This window comes from Cottoperca gobio, chromosome 21 (genome assembly GCF_900634415.1).
Source record: "Cottoperca gobio chromosome 21, fCotGob3.1, whole genome shotgun sequence".
In the NCBI taxonomy this organism is placed as follows: Eukaryota; Metazoa; Chordata; class Actinopteri; order Perciformes; family Bovichtidae; genus Cottoperca; species Cottoperca gobio.
The window spans coordinates 2307524-2330875 of NC_041375.1; the positions used below are offsets into that span (position 1 = coordinate 2307524).

At 38.6% G+C, this 23352-nt stretch overlaps 2 protein-coding genes across 5 annotated transcripts in view; both read right to left on the reverse strand.

Annotated features, from left to right (window-relative positions):
- Positions 1-366: 366 nt before the first annotated feature.
- LOC115026040 (interferon alpha/beta receptor 2-like) lies at positions 367-13443 on the reverse strand. Of its 3 annotated transcripts, none has more exons than XM_029458602.1 (6): positions 13274-13443; positions 12741-12873; positions 8301-8476; positions 7867-8018; positions 3369-3531; positions 367-2089 (listed from the first exon to the last, which is right to left on the reverse strand). In XM_029458602.1, the coding sequence occupies exons 1-6, from the start codon at positions 13335-13337 to the stop codon at positions 1956-1958; spliced, it is 822 nt and encodes a 273-aa protein (XP_029314462.1). In that variant the 5' UTR covers positions 13338-13443; the 3' UTR covers positions 367-1955. The 3 variants fall into 3 exon arrangements, with proteins under 3 accessions (XP_029314462.1, XP_029314463.1, XP_029314461.1); XM_029458603.1 differs by having other exon boundaries at positions 13305-13439; XM_029458601.1 differs by having other exon boundaries at positions 13247-13436.
- Positions 13444-13705: 262 nt separating this feature from the next.
- Positions 13706-23352, reverse strand: part of LOC115026039 (interferon alpha/beta receptor 2-like) — a 16033-nt gene continuing 6386 nt past the window's right edge. For both annotated transcript variants that reach the window (XM_029458599.1, XM_029458600.1), the window contains exons 7-8: positions 22333-22448; positions 13706-16497 (exon numbers count right to left, since the gene is read on the reverse strand). In XM_029458599.1, the coding sequence (XP_029314459.1) occupies positions 15847-16497; positions 22333-22448 (767 nt within the window). In that variant the 3' untranslated portion in view covers positions 13706-15846. The remainder of the gene's footprint in view (positions 16498-22332; positions 22449-23352) is intronic.

Below are 23352 nucleotides of genomic sequence, written 5' to 3' on the forward strand. Positions count from 1 at the left end.
TTAAGAGACATGCGCTAAAACTGAGCGTTAAGGACAGGGGGTGAATACAGGCTCCAGTACAGACATTTAAGCATGTGAACATGTTCTAGTAGAAACCCAAAATACAAGTATGAACCTGAGTATGAGGATAATATGTCTCCTTTTAACATCACAAGCAACCAGGGAAGAACAGAATTATGGTCATTTATAGCTCCGAAGCAGCAATTTGGAACCAAATGAGGACTAGATATATTTTTTATATATTTTATTATATTATATTTTATATATTATTATATATTTTTATTCATGAAGCTTGAATTAACAATACCAGGGCATAAGTGACCTCTTCAATATCAGCAAATGAAAGAAAAGCTTACTCAAAACAAGTTGATCCAAAGTAGACTTTATTGTAATCACACAATGGTTGATGAAAAGCTAGCTTCAGATAGATACTACTTTAAGTGCATACAGTAATAATACTTGATACTTGAATAAACTTCAAGCCGTTCAAAGGTTCTCTAACAGACAGTCATCCACCTCAAACAAATTTAAAAAGTCAGAAGACGAGTCAGGAAATTAGAAATATTGGCATAGAAACAAGATTATAACAATTTACAAAAACACCTCACCGTGATAGCAGACCATAAACTTTATCCTTCTCAAAACCAATCAGCCAAATCCCCTCCACCTAAACAAGCTGTTGTGCTCTCTATCCCCGTCCTGTCCCTCTGCAACACTTCCACTTTAAACATCAGATTTCACTGCCCCTCGACAGTCTTCCCATCAGAGCTGCTCCTGTGAGCAGTCAGCAGAGATCTGACCTGATACTTCAATATGTACACTTCCACCATGCTGGTGATTGGAGGAGGATGTATGACAGGAGATAAGAGAGACAGTGACAGTCACACTGACATGCTGCTGACTCAAAGTCTCATACGTGTTGTTTATATGGATCAACAACTAACATTAACATTAACAAAATATTCCATACCACAGTGTGTTTATATGAGCCTGTGGAAGTTCCCTCTTGACTACACAGTGGTATGTTGGTTATTTGTACATATAAAATCATTTATAAATAGTAACAGTGATCTTGGAAATCTTGATAGAGATCCTAACAAATAACCTGACCCCGTATACTTTTATACTTTTTTTGTATGTCCATCCCAAAACCAAAAGATTTTGACTTTACAATAATATTAAACCCTCACGCTGGAAAAGCCGAAACTAGCAAATGTTTCACATTTTTATTGTAGCCATACTCACTGCATGGCTCTAAGCATGGTAATGTGGGTTTGTCTGGTGGGCTGAAATATCTCACCTATTGAGGGAATGATCCTCTGACTTTACTTCTAGCTCCAACTACTGTTTTAACAACTGTTGCATGAATTACCATGAAATTAGCTAAACAAATTCATGTTCCCCTCCGGATGAATTGTAATGACTTTGGTAATCCTTTGACTTTTTTCTCTAGCGCCATCATCAAGTCAGAATTTCAGTTTGTTTATTTCTAATACTTGCAAAACTAATGACATTCCCATCAACCTTACGTTACGTTTAGTTTGCAAATTTTAGCATGCTAACAAGCTAAACTAAGATGGTAAACATGTAATAGGCCTACCTGCCAAACTTCAGAATGTTAGCATTGTCATTGTGAGCATGTTAGCATGTAGCTTTAAGTACAGCCTCACAGAGCTGCTAGCATGGCTACAGACTCATGATCAATGACTTGTTATTGATACATTTTCTGTTGATTGAGACGTTGAATAATCTACTAATCACTTTATCAAATGCTTAACCTGATTACTAATAATCAAAGTATGATCCTAATTAGCCCAGTTACTGCAGAAACCAACTCATCAAACAGACAATGAAGTTGATTAGCATCAGGACAACAGAGGCACATATTTTATTACTATTCTATTTTATCACTTACTATACTAAGTGCAAAATTGAAAGAGAAGATGAACAATTGATTATTCTGATACCAGAGTTCTGTGTAGGTGTTGTATTAGACATTCACAGCTCAGCTGACCACCGCAGATGACAAGTCCAATGAGGAGAAGCAGCAGTGCACAGACTACACCCAGCAGGCTGAAGACCACACACTCTGTGAGACAGCAGGACAAAAACATATATCAGACTCCCACACTTTGGCTATTTAGAACATACACTTCTCATTATATCAGAAATCCCATTACTTGTGGAAAGACTGGAAATTCAATTAGCCTTCAATTTGCATGACTATAAATTCAGCACATTAGGGAATGTTGAGAATCCTAGAAAATAGCTTGACATCCAGCAGGTGTTGTTGTCAAGCTGCAGTGTTACAATGTATACTTCCACAGTGTTGCACATTCACATCTCTAAGTGGAACTGGTAACATTTAGATTAGGTTCCTCTTTCAGCCTTTAAACCAGAGGCAACATACACTGGAGAGGAACACTAGTCTATTCAAACCATCCAGTTCCCAGTTTGAAGAAATGTGACCTTCATGAAGGTCATTATTTAGTTTGATCACTAATTATAATCCAGTAATGTATTATTGTAAAAATAGTGCATTCTCCATAATGTGCTACTTGTACCTTTACTCAGGGTTAGTATAAAAAGTCCCACTCCTTTGTCTCAAAAGTCTAACCATCCTGATTTGCTAATAAATGTTTTCACAAATGTAATTATTTATTAGATTTTAAACTCATTTCCTTTTCAAGAGATGATAGTTAAATGACACATTTATGACATTGTGTTCTTAGAAGGTGGAAGGATAGTGTGAGTAAATGTAACCCTGTGCGGCTGCAGCCTGCATCCATGTGACAACCTTTAATTCACACAGTGCTTGATTTGTTACAGAAATATTACTAAGTCCAACATTATTACACTGCTGTTGTGACTTTAATGTATGCAAGTGGTGGAACAGTGTATTACTGCCACTATGAAAGATTATTCTCATTATTACTACATACCAAATGATTCTCTTTTATCTATACACTGTTTTCTCTTGTTATAACAATACATTCGGTTTCTCAGTCTTTTAATGTTTGTCATGAACCTAATTTTTTACACAAAATCATCCTATTTCATGAAAACAAGATAACATTTTTAGTTATATCATGCTAACTTTGCATGTTGAAGCTGAATAAAAGAAAAATATGTCATTACAACATAAAAATATCTGGTTAAATTGTGAACATGTTCTCATTACGACAGCAGGTGGTTGTGATGGCTGCCATACTTATTCAGACATGTACACATGTTGTACTAAAAGGCATTCAGCTTGTGGACAGATGAGCAGAGGCCTGTCTTGATGGCTGTGCCCCAAAAGAAGAGTGTCCATGGTTGGATTATCATTGTGTGTCTGTTTGAGAGTATTAAAGTAAAACAGCACGTACGTGAGCTCCTGGATGGAGGAGGGCTGGTAAAGGCACAGCGAGGTGGACTGGAGACGGGGTTGGAGTTGAAGGGAGACGAGATGGAGACAGTCACACAGTACTCCACACCTGGCTGCAGGTACGTGATCACGCTCTCCTCTTTGTAAGGCAGACTCAAACTGAACTGCAACGCAACAGACACAGCAGCTGATGAAGGCAATGCAAACTCATTACTTTGAAGTTCACCTAAACTACAGTATGGCTGAGCATTTTCACAATATCATTATAAAGTTTCACTATTTGTCACTGATATGTGTATATATATATATATAATATGCAGATCTTTGCAGTTTTGAATATCATATGTACAACTAAAAATGCATTTGTGACACTTTTGAGGTAAAACCTCACTACAGTACAGGGAAAAGTTAATCCAGTATTGCGTTGACACTATATTGACCCAAATTAAATTAATTTAGTCTGTACTTTTAAACCGATGATGAAAAGAATGAATGATTTAGCATCATGTTTCATTTTGAGAAATAAAATTGATAAAATATAGAACTGAACTATAAATAAACTTCAGTATTTCAAATATCTTCGCTACATCCCAGACTTTTCTATATTATTTTATGTGAAGTATTGATCCTGATGCATTAATATATAGGTAGCATGCTTTAGTGCTAACTAACCTACAGTACATTGTTTGTTAAAACCTCATTTGGAAAGTAACTAGTAACTATAGTTGTTAAATATATGAATGTAGTATGAAATTCATGAAACTACTAAAGTACTATACTCAAGTACAGTGAATGTACTTAGTTACTTCCCACTACTGTAATGAACAAAGACAGTTTGTTTCCTATTTTTATTGTGAAAATGTGCTGCCACATTTTAGATGTATTTTATTTGTACAATATACGATTTCTTTGTGTTATTTCTGTTAGACACGTTTTGTGGCCAGTTTTTTCTGTCAGTTGGAAAAGTTCCTAAAGAAGAGTATTTGTTTCTGTAGATGGCACTCTTTTCCTTCAGCTGTCACTGTTGGCCGTAACTATCCATTTCTTTGTAACACTTGTCACTTCCTGTGTCACAATACTCTATTTTTCCAAAGAAAGAAGCTGCCATACACAGGTGTTAGTACAGGAAGTGCACTGATGTGTGGAAAGTAATTGTACGTCTGTTATTCTCTCTCCAGGAGAATACGCTTGTTAAAGAAATAAAAGGCTACACACGTCTGCTGAATGTTACACGTAAAACTGCTTTACTAGTTGTTTAGAAGCTTAAGGCAGAACAGGAAGTAGATTGAGTATATAACAGTATAGTATATTAACAATATGCTTTAGCCTTAACGTAGTATTTCTGATTCTGATTCTCTACTGTCTGGTCTGATCTCCTCTCATCACATGGGTGTACTGCAATTGAAATGTGGATGAGAAGATTGAAATTACAGATGTGAAGATTAATTCCTTTGGGTTCCTCTCATCGAGCGTTTCCTCTAACCCAGACAAACCAGAGCCGGTGAGAGGAAGACGTGGGTGAAAGCCACACACTTTGAAAAACATCAGCCATGTGAAGGAACCTGACGCCTCCATGAACCAAAGAGAAGTCTACACATGTGTCTCACTCAATATTCTGATCAGCTTTTCATGAGTCTGTCGGAGAGATGATGAAGAAGAGCTGCCTTGTGGCTGTGCTGTTTTATTTCTCAGTATTTCACATTGCTCTGAGTTTCATATCATCTGAGCACACCCATCCTGAAATAACACTGCAATTCTGTTATCTTATGAGGTGAACTATGTTGGGGTGATAAATGGCACAGGGATCAAATAACGGCACCTCTGCTGTGTTTCTGTCATAATCTGAATAACAGCACATTTACAACACCTATATCATAGATTCACTAAAGACCACAGGATCTGAACAGCACTGATGACTGATGAGGGTTGCTCCAGTTTTAGTTTGACCACCATCCAAAAACTATATGAGCCCTGCATGAAGTGTTGATTCTTTATTAACTCAGTCCAAACCCCCATTTAATGAATCTGAACTGGATAAAAACTCAAATCTTATTTGTAGTTAATAAGAATGTACAATAAATGTGTTTTTTCAGCGGAGTAGCAGCATGGCTAGTTTAAGCTGCTGGAGGGCCTTGGGGCTCGCTGGGCTCCTCTCAATCCCCCTTCTGTCTCTGTACTGTACTGTACTGACTGTGCTAACTATATGGGGGGAAGGTGTGGTATATTTATTACACACACATTCATTTAGGAATTCTGTATCTTTGCATCTGTTTATTCAGATGTAAACAGATTTACAGTGTTGGATTGGAAATCATATAGACTGCTTCATTTCCTGCCACATATACTCTGAGTTTAGCTGCCCACAATATACACAAAGCTAACATTAACCATGGACCTAAATTAATCAAATATTAATACAGGATTTGTATTTGTACCACATCTACAGTTCATTTGGGCTCTGTGTGGATAACCCAACACTCACAATGTCACGTCCCCCGAGTGGAAAGACAACAATTTGCATGCCCAAAGCCCTCGGCGATGAAGGCCCACATCTGATGCTGCGTGGGGCTGTCTGCCTGTTGCCTGCTGCAATCTGATTATTTTAAAGAAGATGTTAACTGTGGTCACCACGATCAACGTGGATTATCTCTTACAGCACACTTTTGAAAGTGTCTTTTGAAGGAAAAACAAAACAGCTCCAGGATATTGTTATAGACCAAACCTCTGGTAAAAATAATCACATTTAAAGTGGAGTGGTTCTCTTGAACAGATGTGTATATTATTGCAGTGGGATTATCATCTGTGTTCAACTGTGTGGGAAATGTGAAAAAGAGCATTATGTCAAATTGTAAAGCTGGGGTTTTGCCTCTGTCCAAAGCAGTTGTTGCTATATTTTTCCACCTACTGACCACACCTACATGTATACCTAATGCGAGTCTACATTAAAGCTGTGTGACTGTTAATGATGGAAATAGAACAAGGGAGGGAGATTGTTTATATACAGGAGGCCCACGTCAAAATAAAGTTGGTCCGATGTGTGTTTGGAAGAAATATTTGAAAGCTATTGACAAAAATTGGGAAAACTGTTTTTCATTGTGCTCCCCAACTTCAGCTCTTTATTATTTTGTCTAAAGTCAAATTGTACAAGATCAGGCATCAATACTAGATCATAAAAATATAAAATAAATAATAAATAATAAAAACAATCACATGCAAAGCCACGCTCGGGGGAGGGGAAGCAGTATGCTATATCCTCCGTGACAGGAAACAACATCTGAAAGTGTGAAACCTCCATGTCTGCATCACGCATCACCATGGCTACATCCAGCATTTTTAACTCAGCAAGTAACGTACATTTTCTGTCGGTTTTATTTTTATGCAGCTCTGAGAAACACAAACATTAAATGAGCCTTAGTGATGCCAATCAAACAATTTACAATACATAATAAATAAAGATATTTGTCGGTGGTAGTTGGTCCCTCCTCCCTGGCTCAACAAGGATTACAGTGCTCGGCAGCCAACCCAAGTCTCAATCTCATAATGGAACAAGTTTTGTCTGCTTGGCGTTTCACTTTGCTATATTTGCGTTTTTCTTGTTGTTGTGATTGCCATTTTCGTAGCTTGCTCTTGGATGAATGCATACAATCTGGCCCCAGGTTGTTTCTATAGAGGTCCATGCCCAGAAACGTCTCAACACAGCAAAAGAACAAGAAAAGAGAAAGTCCAGGCAGAGGGCTGAAGGGTCTCTGCAGATACAGACACCACCACACTCTTCTAGTTTTGTCCAAAGCGACTTCCAATGAGTACAAACAATCATGAGGATACAACTCTGAACAGTACATTATCTTCAAAGAGGTGAAATCCTTTAAGTGTAGAACAATAGCTTCAAATAAGCCAAACCAATGTAAGTGCTACATACAGAATTAAGATTTATTTATTTTCATTCATGATTGGTGCAGTAAATAGTCAAAAGAATAAGAATTAATTTTTTAATGTTTAATTATTTTTTTTATTATTGGCCAAGGTGCGGTTAACAGGTGAGTTTTCAGTCTGCAACGGAAGGTGTGGAGGCTTTCTGCTGACCTGACGTCAATGAGTCCCACTCACAGTGAGGGAGCAGCGAGCCCATTGGCCGACGCAGAGCGAAGTGAACGAACATTTTGACTTGTCATTGTAGGGAAATCCTTCAACCAGCTGTACATTGTTTAGAAATCTAAATATATTGATTAATGTTGCTTTCAGCCTGACTGTATATAAGAAGTGGACACAGTCACATCACCATCATCATGATTTTTGGACTACGGTTTTGAAGCCTTGAGTTTGGCAATTTGGCAGTCACCATCTTGGTTTTTGGAGGCAGATGTGACCATAAGGTAGCCACACTTGGCCACATACTAAAATAAAATGGGACCAGAAGACTCCAAACTAGTGATTGAGACCATAAACAAAAACAACATCAAGTGAGAAGTAGGCTCATTTTCTATGAGCCCGACACATACCTGCACACCATCCCTGGTCCTTTGCACACGGAGGACGATTACTCTGTAGAAGTCCTTCAGCTGCTGGAGCCTCCTTGTTGTAGGAACTCTGAGCTGCAGGACTAAACAGTTCCCACAGCCGGACAGAGACACATCAGGAGGTCCCAGCACAGCTACAGGGAGATTAACTTAACTTACTCTCAGTTTACTGGGAGGAGATTCATTGCAGGACAAATAATCATAATGTCAAAAAACTGAAGCAGAGATATTGGACAGCACTTCCATGTTCATTCCATTTACAACTTGTTAAAAAAGAAAACTAATGTGTACTAAGTTCATATTACATGTTTATATGTACCCATTATATGTTAGCTATCACCGACTTTGCAGTTAGAACAACTGTGGACTTTTGGTTCCATATCTTCCATATATAAGTGTGTGTGTGTGTGTCTCACTGTCTGTCAGTGGCTGGAACTGGCCCGACACAGTCCAGTTGGATGTCTGTGTGGGTGTGAAGGCCTGGACGCGGGCTCGGTAGTGAACAAACGGGTCCTTGAACACTCGGGTTAGTTTACACTGCTGTCCGGCCGTCAGCTGCAGACAGGCAGCCACTGGTCTCCACAGGTTCTTCCTCCAAAGTGGAAGACAACACAGAGGGAAGAAGGTAAGAATAATGTGCCACCCTAAAATATTCACTTCAGCACAGCAGTCAATACATTAACATAACACAGAAAACTTTCACAGCTGAATAACAAGACAAGTAACTGGGCTGTGTGCGTCGTCCCTGATACAAGGAACTCACACGCGTTATGATATTGCTAGACAGTACACAGTTACGGAAAAAGGAAAGTGCTTACTCACAGTGTTCAGGAAGTGTCTCAGAAACACAAATGAAACATATGATCAGGAGTAGAATGTAACTACATTTACTCAAGTACTGTTCTTAAGTATAAATTCAAGTTACTACTGCTCATCTGCATCACAGAGGGAAGTATTGTACTATATACTCCACTACATTTGTGTGACAGCTTTAGTTTATAGTTACTTTTTCAGATTACAGATTTTCATACCCTTCTTGTGCAGTAAAAACACGTAACACACACATTAATGTAACAGGAACATGTAACACACACATTAATGTAACAGGAACATGTAACACACACATTAATGTAACAGGAACATGTAACACACACATTAATGTAACAGGAACATGTAACACACACATTAATGTAACAGGAACATGTAACACACACATTAATGCAACAGGAACATGTAACACACACATTAATGTAACAGGAACATGTAACACACACATTAATGTAACAGGAACATGTAACACACACATTAATGTAACAGGAACATGTAACACACACGTTAATGTAACAGGAACATGTAACACACACATTAATGTAACAGGAACATGTAACACACACATTAATGTAACAGGAACATGTAACACACACATTAATGTAACAGGAACATGTAACACACATTAATGTAACAGGAACATGCAACACACACATTAATGTAACAGGAACATGTAACATACACATTAATGTAACAGGAACATGTAACACACACATTAATGTAACAGGAACATGTAACACACACATTAATGTAACAGGAACATGTAACATACACATTAATGTAACAGGAACATGTAACACACACATTAATGCAACAGGAACATGTAACACACACATTAATGCAACAGGAACATGTAACACACACATTAATGTAACAGGAACATGTAACACACACACATTAATGTAACAGGAACATGTAACACACACGTTAATGTAACAGGAACATGTAACACACACATTAATGCAACAGGAACATGTAACACACACATTAATGTAACAGGAACATGTAACACACACATTAATGTAACATGAACATGTAACACACATTAATGTAACAGGAACATGCAACACACACATTAATGTAACAGGAACATGTAACATACACATTAATGTAACAGGAACATGTAACACACACATTAATGTAACAGGAACATGTAACACACACATTAATGTAACAGGAACATGTAACACACACGTTAATGTAACAGGAACATGTAACACACACATTAATGTAACAGGAACATGTAACACACACATTAATGTAACAGGAACATGTAACACACACATTAATGTAACAGGAACATGTAACACACATTAATGTAACAGGAACATGCAACACACACATTAATGTAACAGGAACATGTAACATACACATTAATGTAACAGGAACATGTAACACACACATTAATGTAACAGGAACATGTAACACACACATTAATGTAACAGGAACATGTAACACACATTAATGTAACAGGAACATGTAACACACACATTAATGTAACAGGAACATGTAACACACACACATTAATGTAACAGGAACATGTAACACACGTTAATGTAACAGGAACATGTAACACACACATTAATGCAACAGGAACATGTAACACACACATTAATGCAACAGGAACATGTAACACACATTAATGTAACAGGAACATGTAACACACATTAATGTAACAGGAACATGTAACACACACATTAATGTAACAGGAACATGTAACACACACATTAATGTAACAGGAACATGTAACACACGTTAATGTAACAGGAACATGCAACACACACATTAATGTAACAGGAACATGTAACATACACATTAATGTAACAGGAACATGTAACACACACATTAATGTAACAGGAACATGTAACACACACATTAATGTAACAGGAACATGTAACACACACGTTAATGTAACAGGAACATGTAACACACACATTAATGTAACAGGAACATGTAACACACACATTAATGTAACAGGAACATGTAACACACACATTAATGTAACAGGAACATGTAACACACATTAATGTAACAGGAACATGCAACACACACATTAATGTAACAGGAACATGTAACATACACATTAATGTAACAGGAACATGTAACACACACATTAATGTAACAGGAACATGTAACACACACATTAATGTAACAGGAACATGTAACCACACATTAATGTAACAGGAACATGTAACACACACATTAATGTAACAGGAACATGTAACACACACATTAATGTAACAGGAACATGTAACACACACATTAATGTAACAGGAACATGTAACACACACATTAATGTAACAGGAACATGTAACACACACATTAATGTAACAGGAACATGTAACACACATTAATGTAACAGGAACATGTAACACACACATTAATGCAACAGGAACATGTAACACACACATTAATGTAACAGGAACATGTAACACACACATTAATGTAACAGGAACATGTAACACACACATTAATGTAACAGGAACATGTAACCACACATTAATGTAACAGGAACATGTAACACACACATTAATGTAACAGGAACATGTAACACACACATTAATGTAACAGGAACATGTAACACACACATTAATGTAACAGGAACATGTAACACACACATTAATGTAACAGGAACATGTAACACACACATTAATGCAACAGGAACATGTAACACACACATTAATGTAACAGGAACATGTAACACACACATTAATGTAACAGGAACATGTAACACACATTAATGTAACAGGAACATGTAACACACATTAATGTAACAGGAACATGTAACACACACATTAATGTAACAGGAACATGTAACATACACATTAATGTAACAGGAACATGTAACACACACATTAATGCAACAGGAACATGTAACACACATTAATGTAACAGGAACATGTAACACACACATTAATGTAACAGGAACATGTAACACACACATCAATGCAACAGGAACATGTAACACACATTAATGTAACAGGAACATGTAACACACACATTAATGTAACAGGAACATGTAACACACACATTAATGTAACACACACATTAATGCAACAGGAACATGTAACACACATTAATGTAACAGGAACATGTAACACACACGTTAATGTAGCAGGAACATGTAACACACATATTAATGCAACAGGATCATGTAACACACATTAATGCAACAGGAACATCACATATAATATAAAACATTTACTGCACAATGAGTACTTTTACTTTTAGTACATTTAACTGATATTACTTACATACTTTTACTAATGTTTTTAATGCAGTACTTTTACTTGTAATGGAGTATTTTCCCAGTGTGGTATTAGTACTTTTACTTCAGTAAAGAATCTGAATACTTTTCCCCACTGCATATGACTTGATGGTGAGCATCATCGTCATGGAATAATATCAGACTGTGATACACATACCTATATAAATATGAGGGTGTGTCTGTCCACCACTTTGATCCAGACTGAAACATCTCAACCAGCGTTGGATCGACTCAAATCTGTGCCCTAAAACCTGGTTGTTCCACTCTGGATTAATAGTAATAACTTTGTTGATCGCTTTACATAAATTATAAATACAAATAAAATGTACTGCTCAGTACAGGTCTTAGTTCTTTTTCAAAAAACTTATGTAAGGAATCCTTGTTAAAAAATGTCAGTCACTATATTGTACAGTATTTCTTTATCAGAGTTTTTAACCTCTAAATTGTGGATATCTGTATGGGCCTCAACGTCTCCCAACCTGATCCGTCAACAGCTAAAGGATTAAAGCTGCAGACATTTGAAGTTTAAACATCCAGGAAATGCAGATACAACTTCTTAGTTCTGTGATCTCTGTAAGATTTTCAGTTCTTTCTGTGAACTTGGCTTATTTAACGCTTACACGTCACAATATCAGCACCAACCAGGTGTAAAGTGCAAACAGGCAGTGATAAATATAATGGTCCTGAGTCTGCCTCACCATGTGCCTCTTTTTTTCCTTCCCCCTCTATCCAAGCTTTGTAATGCCCATCAACTGAATACCTGAGGTGGAGGGTTTGAACATTAAAGTGGGCGTCTGAGGGGGTGTCGGGGCCCGGCAGGAAGCTGAGAGTATGCTCCATGTTGAAGGAGGAGATGGAGACGTTAGAAGGTGCGGGGAGGGAAACGGACGCCACTGCACAGGAGGACAGAATATTAAAGTTGATAATCAAAGTTACAGTGTCATTATTAGATTTTTCTTTCTTGTTATTTTACAACTCTGCATCACTGAAACATTGCTAAATCTACATTCTGCACAAATAACAGAAACACTTCCTGTACATAACTTTGCATTTAAGTCAGTTCATTCTGAACAAATACAAAGTTTAGCATAATTAATTTCTAACTTATTATTTAATGCTTTTACTGCTCCTGCCAACATCCATATACACATCTACACATATCTCAGTCCAAAGGTGTAAACACACACACACACACACACACACAACACCAATTAAGTTCTCGAGAACATGAACAGTCCAGTGACAACATGCATCTCACATATTCACCATGTAAATCCCCTACTTCCTCCCCACCTTCCATCCAGGGAGCATTACCAAGACGTACATGCAGAAGAATGAGCATCATCCACAGCTGCATCGTGCCTCCATGGACTATGCTATGGCTCGCAGTTAAACGTCTTACACCAGATACGGCTGGTTGCAGGGTTAGAGCACACCATGTAGCGGGATGGGAGGGGGATGGGGGTATGTGTGGGGGTTGGGAAACCTACACGTTTGTTATCATGTGAAGAGCTGAGTTTCTATTTCCCGTGAAGTCCCTCCCTGTGCGTTTTGCCCTTCCAACCCTGCATTGAATTGTGTGAGTGCTCAGCCACTACACACACACTGCTGATCACTTTTGTATTAGTTGTTCTTGTGTTAATATATTTGTCTGTGCTTTGGTAACTTTCTGTAGTTAAAGAATTTGTACTTTTTACTGCAATAATACAAACAACAAAACATGGCTTGCTATGTGAAATGTAACTTTATTATTAGTTGTGAAATGTACAGGTTTATGGCTGAACGCTGAGTAATGAGTCTTTAGACTATGACAAGATTATACAGTGAGTATAAAAATACAAAAATGTCAAATATGGAAATTAACTAGTTATATTGTGACATAAAATTATATTGTGACATAAAATTGGAAATAATACATGCAATACTTCCTGATGCAATGTGTAACTTCAAATAAGTGCAATGGCCATATGAGTGTACACTGAACATTCAGAAAATAATATTTGGCAAAATAAAAAGAGACTGGCATGTATGAAACCACATACAGTAGGTACTATGTAACATTCATTCACTAATAACTCCAACATGGTTTGTACACGACAGGTTTTCATTTCTACCATCATCTCACAGAAAACCATGTGGACGAGTGTCATAGTGGTGCGTACAGCACTGTACGGACCATTAGAGCTGCAACAATGTTTTCATTATCGGTCAACCTGACAATTATTTCCAAAAATGTCACAGATTGTTGAGGATTCATTTGATTTCAATTTGATTAAGCAGCGAATAGTTTCCGCTCTAGTCTCAACGTCACTACATATTCAGAGTTCAGAGCTGAAGAGAGTAAATGTTTTGATAACATAAAAGCATTTTAAAAGCAATACAGTACTCATGTGGACCTTTTTAGCAAACTCCTATTTTGCTTAAGCTATTTTGGCAAATAGTTTTCATGTTGGAGAACTGTGGAGGTTAAAATCTGCCTTAAGACGCTCTCACACATTCATAATCAGTCAGTGATATTCAGCACAATACAATGGTTGAAATGTTGTCATGTACCTGCTTCTCTCTCCTGGACGACTTCTACTTTAGTTAGCTAAATTGTAATGTAAGTTTGTCTCCCTGCAAAACAAAGCATTATCAAAGCAAAGCAACCAGGGATGCACAGCACATGATTGACTGTGCTTTCAGTGGATTTTGCATAAAGTTCACGACCAAATCCACAAGTTCCAGGGAGAAACACTCTGCATGTACTGGAAGGAAAGTATCAAGTGTTCTCGTATCAAGTAGTCCTCCAGCTGCTGATCAAATCATGACGCCCTTGCCTACATTTCCAGCCTCAGTCGAACAGGCTGTGGTGTTTGTGATGTGTTTGTGATGCAGCCTGGGTGCAGCACTGTAACAACAAATAGATAAATCACTTTTCTTCTGACTGGAAACAAAGAGTTGTTTAGGTAGTGAGAGGTAAGTCGACTGCCCTTTTATCTGCATGTATGTATGTAACTGCCCTCGTAACATTGTTATTCCTGTTATTGTACTTTTATCCTCTCTTACGTTTTCCTGTGAGGACACTCAGTACAGACCGGTCATACACTGTTCCTGTCAGCTCCATGAAGGCCACAACGTTTGTGATGTTCACAATATTAACTGGCGGTAAACTGAAATATAAGCTCTTCTGTTCTGTTCATGGGCAACTTTCTCACACACACACACACACAAGAAAACATGAATATAGCTGTCAACAACATGTCATAATAGCAGCATTGTATGAGCTGAACGGTTTGGAAAGATATCTAATTGTAATTATTTTACTGATATTAAATGACATTACAGGTCATTTAGCAGTTGCTCCTTACAGTGAACTAACTATAGGGACAGTGCCTTGCCCAGGGGCACCGCGGTGGCAGCCCTGGTATTGAACTCTTCACCATACTGAAGGGAACGATCATTTTTGCATCTATTAAAGTGATGATGCTGCAATTATTTGTAGGGGATCTGTACCAAGTGTGTAGAAACAGATTTAATAGGCCGGGTCATTTCTGCAGCACATGGACAATGAACTTGAAAAAAGATTCACTTAAGTTATCCCAAGGAGGTGTGTAAACTACAAAAACATATTGGCTCTATGAATTGTTGTAATGTCATTTTGTAATAAGTAATCAGGGGCTGAGATGTTGGAGACATTCTGAATGAATCCATGGTGTAATGAGAATGAACGATGAGAACGTCAGTGTTCAGTGTCTGGTCCCCGGACTGTCTTGTAACACTGGTGTGAACACATTATGAAAGTGTAAAAAGAAATGAAACTGAGTAACTTCCTGCTGGAAAACTCCAAGATCTCTAAGTTCTGGAAGACATCTGTTCATGGCTCATCATCGCCGCTTATATCCAGAGTGCTCTTCCTCGTCATCACCAGAGCAGGAATCAGTTTCTATAGCAACTTCCTCAGTGTCCCTAATTTGTGAAGTGTTGTCCATCTCTGGCTCCCCTGCAGTGTCAAAATGTGATTTCTCCCCATCCCCGTGCCGGCCAAAGGTTAGTGTGAGGAGGTTTACATCCTGGCTGCCCCCCTCTCCCACCACCTTCCTCCCTGCAGTCAAACAGTCTGTGTCTGCAGGACAAGGATCTGAATCAGAGTGTGAGGCTGTGTGTGTGCTCAGTGGCTCCTTTAATCCAGCATCGGATCGTGTCTCTGTTGAAATGGAGGGTTCAGCCTCGGCAACGAAGAAGTCAAATGTTTGGTTTGAGGAGAAGCTTGGCGGCGGTTGAGGCTGCAGGGATAAAGGAGCTGACAAAGTGGATGAAGATGAAGAGGTGAGGTTATTGCCCACTTGCAGTTTATAACCTCCTCCTCTGCTCCACCCAGTGCTCTCCGTTACGCTCTCCTCGTCGCTCTCAACTGAAGTTTGGCTGCTCCTCCTTTCACCTGCAGAGGGTGCTGTTGGTTTAAAAATCAAGACAGACAACAAGGACGTCTTGTGGGATGAAACAACTAGAAGCTCTTCTTTGTGCTGAATGGATGCCTGAGATACAGAGAAAGAGAAAGCATATGAAAAATGTTAAAAACAATACAGTGGTTCAACAGTAGGCCAAGCGGCTTGTTTTTAAATGGCAGATATTCAACGGCTGTTTCCGTACAACTGAGCTTTTAAAAACAGCTAACAGTTAGTCAATTATCCACGAGTCAGTAGAACATGAAGCTGCACAATGTATCATCTCAGCACCAACATTACAATGTGTGCATTCGCAACAGTCAGGATGTGCGACGTCAAGTAAGCTACAACTGTTTTGCTGCTTGATACAAAAGGAAAACATTTCCACGACTCATCTACAAGAGAAGTCTGAGAAATCATTATCATTCTTCATCAATTGTTCAAACAACCAAAGCAGGCTCCGCTAGCTGTGGAGGAAAAGGAGAAAAACACAGAAGATTGAGTTGCAAAAAGATCCGGCAGTTGTAAGGAAATATTTTGGATACAGAAAGGATGATGTTGACCAAAATGACAGGTGCTGTCATCATCTGGTGAACTTCCTGTAGTTTTTCATGTCTTTTCTTGCAGATATTGTGCAGCCCCAGTAAACAATGATTCATTGCTGAAGTCCAATTGCTTTAAATGTTGCTTCTTTCGCAAGTTAATATTTTGTTGTTTTGTTTCTATTATGAGCAATTTCAGGAGAGTTTGTTCAGGTTAGCTGCGATAAACATTATTTTGAGACTTAATTATGAAATTTAAGGAAGTCGTTATCTCTTCAAAGCCACCAGACTCCATTTACAAAGAGGTCATTTTACCTCTCAAAACACGAGTGTTGTGCTGCCTCCAACGGATAGTTTGTTTATTGTGTGACTTTGGTGTTTTAAACGGTTAGGGTTTATTCATGGTCGAACTGAAACACCACTTAAAGGGCCACGAAATGATATTTCGTCAGTGTTATTGGGCTTGGTATATGATAGAGGTTGCATATCTATTGTGAAATGTGCCATATATATATTTTTAATATTGATGTATTCGTAATAAATCACGATCATAACAGTATAAAAATGACTTCCGCTAACAATCGATAGCTGCGCCTAGAACATCCACTTCGGCAATGTTCGGGCGATGACGTCACAAGTAGAATACAGCCGCCGCCAGTGTTTTTCTGCGTTTAAGCGTCTGCGTTGAAGTGTCCGCGTTGAAGCGTCCAGCAAAGACTGATGTCAATTATTAGGAGAAAGAACGGACAACAATCGATCATCGAGGATAATTGTGAAGCGATGTGTTGTATGGGGATGTGGGGCCGTCTCCAAATCTAGCTTTCTGTGGCCAAAAGAGGATAAAATGTCGCGTTTATGGACAAGAGAAGTGCGTCGTTGAAACAGACGATTTGTGGGCAGCACTTTGAGAGATCGTGTTTCGAACAAACTATGCTCGCCAAGGAAATGAGATTCAAAAAGAATTTAAAACTGAACGCAGATGCTGTGCCTACAATACTGCCGAGACGCCAGCCAGCACAAGCCAGCACGCCGACTCAAACACGTCCGCCGGTGCAGAGTCCTCCACCAAAGAGACGGCCACATGCATTCGCCAAAAGGGAGAGAGCAAAGGTAAGCCGTGCTACTGTTTACTGTATTTATTGTTTCAAGCATAAAGCCATAATCGGTCTAGGCCTACTGTAAACTGTAATGTAAATGTTTCCTAAATGTCCCTCGGGATGAATAAAGTATCTACTACCTACACCAGGCCGTAGCCAATAGCTGTGTGTTATTGTTTGTAGTATTAATAACTTTAGCTAATTACACTTCATTAGTTTAATTAAGTAGAGATTCAATGTTTATAACAGGCTTCCCCATTTTATTCTGTAGTTTGAGTAAAAGCGTGAGTCTATTTAACTTTTAACTATCACCCTATTATTACAGAGGTGTTGAAACATTGGTGAATGAAGCCACTGACAGAACTGAGGACACCTGTATGATCAGCGACCATCTATTGGACATCCACACTGGGGAGGAAGCTGTGTGTACACCAGTAAGTATACAGACTGTACGTCATCTGTACATTACAGTTGTAGTACCAGTAGACCTGCACATGACGTGTTAAACATACAATCACCACATGCATGTACATAATTCATATATTTGTTTGATTTGATATCATTGCTCTCTCAATCAATTCAACCACATCTTTTATTATGAATGTTATTAGATATGTTCTTACGCAGACATGTATAAACATGCAATACAATTTCAAGCTGGTTTGAAAGATTTATTAGTAAAGTTGTGTTTTGTCAGAATGAAATTGCTGTGCAGACGGATCCCCCTCCACAGACACAACACAAGTCCATGCAGGCGCGACCACGTGTCAGCTCAGCTGGACTGCAAGTTCCAATCCAAGTTGGTTGTTCCAAAGGTCAGCATCATTATATATATATATATATATATATATATATATTTATATATATATATATATATATATATATATATAAATAATATAATATATATGTAGGCCCTTTAACACCTGAACTGATCGTTTCCTCTTCCATCGCCACACCGTTATCAGTCTCAACCCCGTCGCATGTTTTCCTCTAAGACGCAATGAATGTTCTTTTGTGTTTCAACCATAGATTGTATATGGATTCAACACGTATGTTGTTTAAGGATAATCACCATTTCATCTATGCAGTAAACAAGCCTGACTGGGTCTGTCTTCCGGCGGCAGGTAGAACAGAGCAAAGTTTGGGAGTGAAGCTGGATAATCGTATATAATGATGTCAAGGTCAAATTAACTTCCATTACCAGACATGATGCGCCTGTTTCCAGAGTAAAATGTTGTAATGAACCAGTTATTGATTGGTCATTGCATTATAGATTCTCAAAGTGTTTAATCTCTGAAATTAAAAAGACAAAAATGAATACAAATGTCTGACACAAGCTCCCTGAGCCAAATGATGTCTTCATAGGGCTGGCAAATAAATTATTATTATGTTGATTTGTGACATTATGTAAATATTTATTAAAGCACCAATAGTCAACCCTACATAATTGTTACAATATGGATATTGAGGTATTTGATCAACAATATCCAGTTGCTTATTTTCTCACTTCAGTTTGTAATGATAGAACACAGAGCAGCTGCATTACAACTGTTTGCTATTTTTATTCAATAAATGACTTTTATTTAGGTTGTTGATTAATTGACTAATCAATGAATCCTTCCTGCACTAATTGTTCTAATTTTAGACAAATTCAGACAGACATTTTCATTAAATGTTGCTAAATCTTTACACACTCGAGCAGTTTCTAAATACAGCCAAACTCTAAGTGCGTGAGAAACATCAGAATAAATGCGTAGCCGTCATTGAAGCCCGACCTCAACTTAGCAGACTGCTTTCACATGTACTGTATATGCGTGTTCTGACATTTAACAAAGATGAAGCTGTATTTCTTCAGTGCCATCAAGCAGCATGTTTCCCATCAGTGGAAATGTTACTGATCACATTAGAGCGAGTGAGATTCAGTGCTGGGAAAGTGCTGTGTGCTATTGAGCCACTAATAGCCTCACGTCCCCTTCAAAAGACCACATTTACTTTATTGGCCACATACAAGCCCTGGTTGAGGGGAAACCCCCCGCTATATCTCGCTGTCACTCCGATTGACTTAAGTTCATTGATAATGGAACATGAAACCGCATATTATTGTACAAAAAAGCGTGTTCAAATCCCCCTCGCATGAGACGAACAGCACAAATATTAAAAGGTCAACTGTAACCGACGCCCACACCTTTATCATTTCTGTCATCGCAGCATGCTGTAGTTTAAAAAAGCCTGTGACTGATATGAATTGAGGGTTTCAAAAGCTATTGGAGATAACCAACAAAATAATGATCTCACTTTAGAAAATGTCAGTGCCCCCCCATTGTTCCTTTTTTTTTTTTAACAGGTTCATAACTTGCCTCATATTATTTAAAAACACGCCCATTTATACTTTATATCTGTACATCTATGAACTACTTGAACCAAAGTCAAATGCTTTTGAGAAAAAAGAACTTCAGGAACGTATTCCAGCAGAATATTGATTCCAAAAGTGAGTGTGGCTACACATCGACAGTCTGATACCAGAGAAAACAATAAGCTGCGTGCCTCACTGTGTGGAGGTTCCTTTATGTGTAAGGCAACATCAGGCTTTACTTAAACATTGCTACCCTAACTTTGGAAAACAAAATGTTACAAATAATTACATAGATATACATTTACTGAATTTCTTATGTTAGCTCCCACTTCCATGCAGTCTACCGGTATCGGCCGGACAGCCGATATCAGTAGGGTATCAGTGCATCCCTAAAGGTGAGGCAGTAATGGCAGAGCAGCAATGTGTGCCGGACAGTGATTATCATGGACGCCCAGTGAGACACATCAGCTACAGCGGCTCATGAAAGACACTGACCAAAAAATGATGCATGCATAAAGGGTGCATAAATATCGAGTATTTCACTTCCTTATTTTTCTATTCTGTCTTGCATTTACTGAACCTTGCAAGGCATGTTTGACCATCTAACATGTAAACCGTTACCGACAGCAGCAGTCTGCCCGCAGCAGCAGTCTGCCAGCAGCAGCAGTCTGCCCGCAGCAGCAGTCTGCCCGCAGCAGCAGTCTGCCAGCAGCAGCAGTCTGCCCGCAGCAGCAGTCTGCCCGCAGCAGCAGTCTGCCCGCAGCAGCAGTCTGCCCGCAGCAGCAGTCTGCCCGCAGCAGTCTTTTTCTTCTTACACTACAGATCAACCACGGCACACTCAATGTAATGTGCACAACGTGTGCGTTTTGCTCAAGTATGTTTCCGCCTGCAGTTCTTTCCTGTTACTTTACTCAGAAAAAGTTAAACCACAAATAAAGCAGCATATTTTTCTATGGTAAAGAACCAATAATTTGATTAAGTTGAGTTACTGTACTTTAAATTACTACAATAGTCTTGATTTAAAAATTCTGTGATTTATGCATTTAGTTTTTTTTGCCTAAACTCCACACTACAGATGATTGTACTTCAGTGTCGAATAGTGAGATGATCTAAAACCACACAAGTTCTTAACATGCATGAAAAGGAGACAGTGCGCCAACATTTTTTGCATTACATACATTCTGCATACGGTGCAATTTTTTAAAGTAAAAATAGTTTCATGTTTTCCCAGAGGATTAAGACCCCTGCAGATACTTTATTCTTTCTAATCCTGTTGGGTTGTACCACTTTGTATTTGTTGTTCTCACAAAACGGGCCATAAATCAGTTGAGTTGAGTTGTTTGGCTGACTGCCATGTAATATCCTCAACATGATGAAACTATTCACTAAACATTTCATTGTGCGCTGTTATGGTTGAGTAATGTATGTAAACGAGTTTCAAAAGGAGCCACAATTTAACATCTGTACAGACAAAAATGGTTCTCAGAAAATTAATCCAAAGCATTTTTATAATCCCATGATAACATAACATTTGGCTTGAAGCACTGCTATACCTACATACAGCTGAGGAACAGAGGCGTCAGTATGTTCCATCTATCCAACATTAGCACTACGCTCCTCAACTATCGCAGTGTTTAGTCCACTAACGCTCTTTGACTGATCAATCATTTGGTTTACCTAAAAGTTTTTCAAATTATTTTCTCTGGTATCCTTTTTAACCTCATGACAGCAGTAACCCAAAAGGTTAAATTAAATACTAATTGAAGTCCTGAGCATATTTGTCAATATTATAGTTATGCTACAGTGAATTTGAATGATTGAAAAACTTTTAAACCACAAATTAATTTACTAATCAACTTAGAGGGGGCAGCCCGGGGACGTTCTCAGCACCACCAGCTACTACTTCCTACACTCAGTTAATTGTATTACTCACCAGGACTGATGGCAGTGGCCTCCTCTTCAGACAGATGAAACCAGTATAGACCAGCAGGGCCACAACGACCACAGCACAAATCACCAACAAACACAACGAGGCTGAGATCCACGTGTCTGCAGAGAGGAGAGGGGGTCATGGGACGTATTATTCACACATAAACCCAGGGGGACTGGCAGAGCAAGCTTCATCGTCTTCATCAGTGGTGATACAATTTCCCTGTCTCTTATGTTGGAGGGGGAATGAACCTGACAGCAAGTAAAAACAGGTGTATGTGTATGTGTCTGTGTCTAGTTGGTACGATGTGATGTTCAACCACCTTGGAAATCAAAAGTGTTAATAGTTTTTTCCGAACAGCCACACTGGAAGCTGTTATAGAGAGGAGGGAGACGGATAATGGTTAAATATGAGCAGAAGAGCACACAGAGAGTCTGAAGAACATAGTGTTGCACGAGGTTGTTCAAATGAGAAGTGACAGAAGAAGTGTGTAACAAAGGAAAGCAAGAGACCTAGAGTAAAGTTCAAAGCCTGGCTACTTTCTCACTCCCACACAACTGGCCAATCACTGCCTGAATGTCCCATTGTCCATTTCACAATGTCTCACATGGGCTATGGTCAAATAGTCAAAGAAACATTTTCTAACCACTTTTCCTTGACTGTGATATAAAACATCATGGGGTCAAGGACAGATGTGAAGGAGGAAAAGACAACCGCAGAATTGTGGGACGTCATTATGTTCTTTTCTTTGGTGAAGGATGGTTCAGTGTAACCTGTGCTAAAGGAGACAAGGAAGGAAGCATTGAAGCATCTTTCCTTAGCATTTCAGAGAATTTGTCCAGCTCTTATCATGGCTGCCACTTAAATACTTTTGGACGGAGTATACTGGCACTTTGGCTCCACCCAACTTCTACCTGACTGGAGGTCTTATCAGCCAGAGTAATTGAAAACACCTGTGTGGGTGTGCAAGGCCTTTAAAAAGGATGAGGTACTTGGAAAACATTACAGTGGGAGAAACGTGCA